The sequence below is a fragment of the Equus quagga genome, chromosome 7, assembly GCF_021613505.1.
Source record: "Equus quagga isolate Etosha38 chromosome 7, UCLA_HA_Equagga_1.0, whole genome shotgun sequence".
Lineage (NCBI taxonomy): Eukaryota > Metazoa > Chordata > Mammalia > Perissodactyla > Equidae > Equus > Equus quagga.
In genome coordinates, this window is record NC_060273.1 from 16,982,633 (window position 1) to 16,990,966 (window position 8,334).

Sequence of the window (8,334 nt, forward strand, 5' to 3'; positions counted from 1 at the left end):
AACTTAAGATGTTGAGCCAGATAATTTTCTACTGTGGGAGACTGTCCTGTGCATTACAGGACATTTAGCAGCATCCCTGGCCTCTACCCATTAGCACCACCTTCTCTCAAGTCATGGCAACAAAACTGTCTCCAGACATAGCCAGAAGTCCCCTGGGGCAAAGTCACTCCCGGTTGAGAAACTATAGCCTGAATGATCCTTGCTCCATACCTTTTCCGTATTGGTCCATTTGTCCAGGACATCTTTAGCAAAGTTAAAATACTCTGGAACCTCCAGTTTGAAGTCCTGTTTTATGGATTCATAGTTGGAGAAATTCTGAGGGGTCACTATTCTGTAATCTTTATGCACTGCTCTCACAGAACCAGGAACTGCTAGGCGCTGAAAACACTTGGCACGAAGTAATATCTCCATGGTGACAAGAACTAGAATCAGTCTTGTTGGATGTTTTAGCACTCAGGATTTCCACGGAGATCAATCCATCTAAAAGTCAACCAAAAGGACAACCATTTGTTTCTGTCCTAAAGGTAGCCAAACACCAAAGCAGCTAAGTTTTATTATTCTTATTAAGAATCATCATAACAGTACCATTTTCTGAGCACCCACTATGTTCCAAACACTGTGCTCAGTGTTTTACTTACATCCGATTTATCATTAAATCTTCAGAGTAACCCTGTGAAATGGATACTATTATCATCTCTGTTTATAGATAGAAAATATGTCTACTAAGAGGCTGTCGTAGTCAGCTCTGGCTGCCATAACAAAAATACCATCAACCTAGTGGCCTAAACAAACAGACATTTGTTTCTCACAGTTCTGGAGGCTGGGAAGCCCAAGATCAAGGAGCCAGCTGATTCATTTCCCCCCTGAGGGCCCTGTTCCTGGCTTGCAGATGGTCGCCTTCTCTCTGTGACCTCACATGGTGGACAGAGAGAGAGCAAGCGAGCTCTGGTTTCTCTTCTTCTTGTAAGGATACTAATCCCATCATGGGGGCCTCACTCTCATGACCTCTTCTAAACCTACTTACCTCCCAAAGACCCCACCTCCAAATACCATCACATTTGAGGAGTTGGGGCTTCAACATGTGACATTGGGGGGACACAAACATTCAGCCTGTAACAGAGGCACTGGTTGGATTTGAACCCAGAGCTGTCTGGTCCCAGTCTATTCTCCTGACTACTACATGCTATTGTGTCCCATTAGCATTTCTAAAGAAGTAAAGACCAAGGTCACCCAGTTACTCTCAGTGAAAGCAAAGGGCTAAGCTGTTTTATTAATCAAGAAAATTGCTACCTTTAATCTGTAAATTTATATATTCAGAAGATTTTCATAAACAGAATACTCTGCCTCAAAGTATTAGGCATTTGTAAAAGTTAATCTAGAAACAAAAAGAAATATAAGCATATAGCAACAGCCAATTATATATCCTAGACAGGGTAAATAAAATTATAAAATAAAAAATATTTAACACACTTGAATAACTTTGTAAATTAAAATTAGGTGAAAGATAAAATAATACTATATTATAAAATGTATTTTATGTTTTGTAAATTATTATTAAGAAACAAGTTCTTTTTTTAAGCCTTTTTATTTAATATCTTTCACCTGCAGATTTCAAAAGTAGTGCAGGAATGTTTAGGAGAATGTTTCTCAGTGGATAATCCATAGATGAAGCGGCTGAGAGGAGCCCGGTATCAATCAGGCATGAAAGCACTGTGGGAGGTCCTCTAGTTTATAGGCTGCAGCTTCCACGCTCCCAATCAGCACCCACGCTATCTTCAAGTCCAGGCCTGGAGCTGCACTTACTGGAGATGTAATAATAGGGCTTTAACCTTTAGGGTTTTTGTGGGGGAGGCCCCTCTGGGCCACGCAGCCCTCCCTGCTTCTGTGGGAAATCATTTGATCATGATGGCATTGACTTGGCTGAGGTCTCATAAAGGAGGCTGTTAAAAACAGAGTTCTAGGAATTATAGGGTTCTCTTCTTTACACTTTCCATAAGCTTCCAAATTTCCTGCAATAAAACACTACCCTCACATTCATTAAATCGTCATTTTTACCTGCAATTCTAACTGTGTGGTGTATAAAGCAGTGTGGCTATGTGGAAGCATTTCTGTATTGATAAATTGCCAAACAATAATTAATAACAGATGTCAGCCATAAGTTTTACCCTAAATAGACCTGGTGTTTGGGCATCATGTTGCTGCACCCAACACACTGGAGATGTGGATTTGTCTTCAGACTCTTCCACCTGTTTGTGTGAACACCTGACAAGTCAGTGAGCTTGAGCCCTCTGAGATCAACTCCTCACTTTTCACCCGCAAAGAAAATGGAGCCCCAGAGAAGGGAAGCAACTTGCTACAATGTGTCGTATGAGTTAGAACTAGAATTCCTAATTTTGGACTCCTATTTGAGTGTTCCCTTTACTACAGTTCAACAGGATTTCCATAGAGCAGTGATTCCCACCCTGACTGTATATTTGAATCACCAGGAATGCTTTATAAAAATACCCATGCCTGGGTCTTGGACCAATTAAATCAGAATCTCTAGGGGTGGAGCCTGGGCATCATATTCTTAAAAATTTCCTCAGAGGATTCTAATGTGCAAACAAGGTTGGGAATCTCTGATCTAGAGGCTATGTTCTGTGAAACAGCAGCATCAGTACCACCTGGAAGCTTAGAAATGCACATTCTCAGGCCCCGGTTTCACATTTACCAATAGAACCTCCATCAGAGAGTTGTCCAGAAGATTAAATAAGATAATGCATGCCAAGTGCTTATCATGGTGCCTAGCATATTACTATCCACTGGAACATGAGTTGGCAAGCTTTTTCTATAAAGGACCAGATAGTAAGTATTTTAGGCTTTGCAGGCCACCTGGTCTCTGTTACAACTGCTTAACTCTGGTTGAGATGGTAGCCATTGAAAATACATAAATAAGCAGGCATGACTGTATTAAAAAATAAAACCCTATTTATGGATACTGAAACTTGAATTTCAGATAATTGTCATGTGACGTGAATTATTACTTCTATTTTGATTTTTTCCAAATATTTAAAAATGTAAAAACCATTCTTGGTTCACAGGCTGTACAAAAACAGGTAGAGGGCTAGATTTAGCCCATTGGCCATAGTTTGCTGATCTTTGTGCTAGAATGTGAGTTCTACGAGGGTAGGGGCCTTGTCTGTTATGTTCACAATACTATCCCTGGGAACTGTAATAGTGTTTGGCCCATAATAGGCGCTTATTAAATATTCGTTGAATGAATAAACAACTTTTCCAGAAGGGAGAACTTTTACACATGGTTTTATTTCAATAACTCAGGATTATAATAGACCTGAGAAGTGCCTCCATAGCTTTAACCAGATTTATGTGATACCTGCACTGTTCACATGTGGGTATTTAAATTTAAATACTACGGAAGAATCAGTTTTTCAATCACCCTAACTATATTCAAAGTGCTTAATACTCACGTGTGGCTAGTGGCTACTGTATATGGGTCAGTGCAGACCCAAAACATTTCTATCATTGCAGAAAATTATTTTGGACAGTGTGATCTATGTTTATAATAGCTCACAACTAGAGTGACATGAAGCATTAAAATACAGCAAAATTAAGGAGAAGGGTCCCCAAGGTAAAATTTTTCTAAGGGTTCAGGGTTAGTAAAGCCTTTCCCATCACTGTTCTCTTGTGTAAGGGCTAGGAGAGGGTAAGTGTTACCAGAAAGCTCTTAGAGGTTCTCTTAGGCTCTAGGAGAGAGGCTGCTCTTTAGAATATAAATAAACCCCAAGTCCTCAAACATCGTGTCTGGCAGTGGGGTTGAGGGGAGAGGGAACCACCCTTCTCTGGTATTTGCTGGCACGTTACAGGCCTCACATTTGGCAGCCGTCTCCCCTCTTACATAATTAGCATCAGGTTTCCTTCAACTGAAGGAACAAGTTAAGTAGTCAACACCCAGTTTTTAGTGTTGTAACTTTTCTGTCTTTGTTTTTAAATTTTTCTGGATAATGTCTTCAAAGGGCTCAAGAAACATAAAAAGTACACAATGAAAAATCTGCCTCCCAGCCCGAGTCTCACAGCTCCCCAGTTTCGTCTCCCTCCCACTCGCTCAGGGAACCACTATGATTATTTCCATGTATCTTTTCAGAGTTTCTTTATGTGTATTCAAGCAAATATGACTGTAGATTCTTATTTCTTCACCACTTTTACACAACAGGTAGCCTAGAAGACACACTATTCTGTCTGTTAAAAATAGTTTTCTACAGTGAAATTGTGGAGTACACGTATCAGTACACAGAGATCTTCCTTACTCTGTTTTTGTTTGTTTTTAAACAGCGGCATGGCATTCTAGTCCCCTATTCATCATCATTTGTTTCCAATATTTTGCAATTTAGATGAAATTTTGAAACTATTTCCTTCACCACATTCAGAATCCTTCAAATAGACATTGAAAAGAAAATTGACCAGTCATTTGGAGCTTAAAATCAGCCAAGCCGTTCTGTTCCACCAAAAAGAAAATATCAACACTCCCCTCATCAAAACTGTAAGGTTCCCTTCTCCCCAACAAAGTTATGTTCCTGTCTTTTCACTGATCTCAACATTGCACAACATCTGTTTTCAAAGTCTCCAATATTCTTTGCCAGTGAAAAAGCTGACATAACCTTACCAGTGTGAGTCCAGATTTTTATACTGAGCCACAGAAAACTCTTCTGAAAGACAGTCCCACTGTTGGTCAGATGGGCTTTTGAAAGTAGCGAAGGTCTCATCTGAAAGGCAAGCTCTACAGCCATAGAAGCAGCAGTGCCAAGGGAGCCTTAGCCTCCCCACATCTCTAACAGCACCTCCCCCGCCAAGCAATCCAAGCAATCACAGTGCCTTGGCATACAGAGCCTCCAAGCAGGGTGGAGCCCCTACTATTCTCCCTAACCCTACCAAGACCCTGCCTTAAACTTCTCTAGAGGATTTTTGGAGCTGCCCTTGACTACCTAATGGAGAAAAGTGGCTGCCCCCCAGGTTATTTTCTTAGATTTGCATGTACATGTTTCCAGAAGTTGCCTAGAGGTAGTTGGCATACTATCTGGATGATGCAGAAAATGAATTCCTATCTGCCACTGAGCTGGGTGGGGAGCTAAGTAGACAGTACAGTGAAAAACTCAGCTGCTACTCAGACTCAGTTACATTTTTTCTAAAACATTTAATGGCATTAACACGTACACATAGTTTTTAAAAAATTAAATAGCACCAAAAGGCTTAAAATGAAAAACTCAGCTGCTATATTTACCGCCTTTTGCGTGTACATACTGCTGGTCACTTACTAAATAATATTCCACAACAACTCAGAAATTCTGATAGAAACACCACGGCTGACCAAGATTTCAGTGAGAGCATTTTTGATTTGTTGGTTTTGTTTGTTTGTTATCTTTGCTCGAAAGTGCCTGCGCCAGCCCAGCAAACCTTGCATCGGAGACAAAATACTCACTAAAGTGACAGATTCTGACACAGCTGGAGATGATGGCAGACCTGTTTCCTAGAAGAGCAGCCCGAAAACGTAAACTCTCACACCTGCTTCAGTCCTGGGAGCAGCCAAAAGAAGAGAGAGGAGCAGTCTGACAGTTGGAAGAAGCACGACCTGTCCTGAGTGCCTTTCCTTGATTGGTGGAGACTTTGCGGAGGGAGGAGCAGGAGTTCTGGGCTAGGTTTACACTGAAAGTTTACACAATTCCCGTGCAGGCAGTCATCCCTTTTACCGTTAATGATTTACATACACTGCAAGTTTTGGGGAGCTGGGAAAGTATTCATAGGGAGGAAAGTGCCCAAGGAGCTGCTGGAGTCCTGTGAAGGGATAGAGGAAGTCTTCTCTGAGAAGGAGGAAAGAAAACAGGGTGGAAGAAGACGTAGAGGGGTTTTGAAACGGAAAGGAAAGAAGTTGTGGGGCGAGTATGGGTTGCTGTAGGTCTCAGGGAAGCGGTTGCTGTGTTTATCTGTTGAACTGGTCAAGACTAAACATAAATGCTACCAGGTAGCTCCTCTGCTTAAATCCTTCAGGGCACCCCAGCTCACTCCGGTAAAATCTCAGGTCCTTCCAAGGACTGCTACCACTTCCATGATCTGGCACAGGGCCCTCTCTGACTCACCTCCTCCTCTTCCTCACTCTGCTGCAGCCACGTTGGCCCCCTCACTTTTTCTAGAACATACCACACATGTTCCAGCCTTGGCCTCCTTGAACTTACAGTTCCCACTGCCTAGAACCCTCTTCCCTCAGATATCCCCTGGGCCAAATCCCTCATTTTATGAGGAGTCCTATCAAAGACGTCTTCCCCTACTACATTTTGTGAAACAGCACCCGTCATTTTTTTCTCTTTAATCTGTTTTAACTTTTTACATCTCTTACCACACCCTTGAGAATTAGAACTCTGTTTTGTTCACTGATATATCACTATTACCCGTAACATCTGCTGGCAAATTTTAGGCATTCAATAAATATTTGATGGCAAAATGAATAAATAACTGACTCGTTCAGCCACACATGGCAGAAACCCAACTCAAATTCAGTTAACAGAATGAGCAATTTATTGGTCACTTTTTAGTTCTAGGAGTTTTTGTTTTTGTTGATTCCTTGAGATTTTCTACGTAAATAATCACATCCTCTGCAAACAGGGACAGTTTTACTTCTTCCTTTCAGATCTACATGCTTTTTATTTCCTTTCCTGCTGTATTAACACTGGCTAGACTTTCCAGCACTATGTTGAATAAGAGTGGTGAGAGCAGACATCCTCACCTTGCTCCTGATATTAGGGGGAAAGCATTCAGTCTTTCACACTTAGGCACAACGTTAGCTGGAGATTTTTTGTAGATACTTTTTATCAAGTTGAGGAAGTTCTCCTCTATTCCAATTTTTCTGAGAGTTTTTTTTTTTTTTTCCTGAGGAATATTCACCCTGAGCCAACATCTGCTGCCAATCTTCCTCTTTTTGTATTTGGGTCACTGCCATAGCATGGCCACCAACAGATGAGTAGTTGTAGGTCCATGCCCAGAATTGAACATGGGCCATGGAAGGGGATCATGCCGAACTTAACCACTAGGCCATGGGGCCAGCCCTGGCTAGAGTCAATTTTAAAACTACATTTTTCTATTTGAACTGTATTGATCAATATCTACTTTGAGAGAGTAATCAATTGATACATTCTATTTCTCCTATCTCCCTTCTCTTAGACCCTTGATTTTTGTTAGTTATATTACTGTCAGGTTTTGAGATACATGCATTCTCTTCTGTAACCAAAACTTCCTCAATTATCAAGCATTAGTTTATGTCAGCGATTCCCACCTGGGGGCACTTGTGCCCCAGGGGGATGTTGGGCAATGTCTGGAGACATTTTGGGTTGTCATACCCTGGAGGTGCAGGGTTGGTGCTATTGGCATCTAGTGGATGGATGTAGACCAGGGATGCTGCTAAATATCTCGCAAGCACAAAACAGCCTCTGCCACAAAGAACTAATTATCCAGCCCAAAACCCAACAAGTGCTGAGGCTGAGAAACCCGGATCTATGTATAAGTGGATTCAGTGCTCACCAATAGTCCTTTTCGCACAGCTTCTCCTTGTATTCTTCACTGTTTTTCTTTGTTAGCTGAATTTAATATCTAGTAGATTTTTTTTTCTTCACAAACACTTATCATGACTGTATTCCCTCGCTTAGTTGGTAAAGTCCGTCTATTGAATTTATATGGAAAACAACTTGGCTGAGTTTAAGCTTCTTATGTTAAATTTTCTTTCCCTCAGAAAACTGTAGAGCTTGTTCCACTGTCTTCTGGCATTAAATATTACTTTGGAGAGGTCAACTAGGTTCATTTCTCCTAGTATGTGCCTGTTGTATAATAAAAACTTTGGCCTTTGTCCCTGGTTCCTAAGTCCTTGGAGACTCTAAATCCTTGGAATTTCCTGAGTAATAGGAGTGCTTTTGTTATTCATGAACCCCTTAATTCACACCTGAGTTTATGCCAGCAAGATGATTCCCGATGAGGGGTCTGGTCACCAGAAAGATCAACCATGTGATTAGATAGTCGGAGCTTTGAAGCCAGCCCAACCTCTGGGGAGGGCTGGGGACTGGAGAGGGAGTTCGTTCCAATGGCTAATGATTCAATCAGTCATGCCTACACAATGAAACCCCAATAAAAACTTGATGAAGCTTCCTGGTTGATGAACATATCCATGTGCCGGGAGGCGGACCTGCCCTGATCCCACAGGGAGAGGGCGCAGAAGCTCTGCATTTGGGACCCTCCCAGACCTTACCCTATCTTTCTCTTCCTTTGGCTGGTCCTGATCTATATCCTTTATAATAAAAC

General features: G+C 41.5%; 1 protein-coding gene across 7 annotated transcripts in view; it reads right to left on the bottom strand.

Moving 5' to 3' along the window:
- The window catches only part of ACSM3 (acyl-CoA synthetase medium chain family member 3), a 24,652-nt gene extending 19,029 nt beyond the window's left edge, over positions 1-5,623 (bottom strand). For 4 of the 7 annotated variants that reach the window (XR_006889319.1, XM_046665851.1, XM_046665852.1 and 1 more), the window contains exons 1-2: positions 5,474-5,623; positions 211-480 (exon numbers count right to left, since the gene is read on the bottom strand). Coding sequence is in view for 6 of the 7 variants with exons in the window: in XM_046665851.1 (XP_046521807.1) it covers positions 211-411 (201 nt within the window). In the remaining variant the exon portion in view is untranslated. Of the gene's footprint in view, positions 1-210; positions 481-1,602; positions 1,740-4,660; positions 4,721-5,473 lie in introns of those variants that run through there. The other 3 variants (XM_046665850.1, XM_046665848.1, XM_046665849.1) reach the window with 3 other exon arrangements.
- Between the last annotated feature and the right edge of the window lie 2,711 nt (positions 5,624-8,334).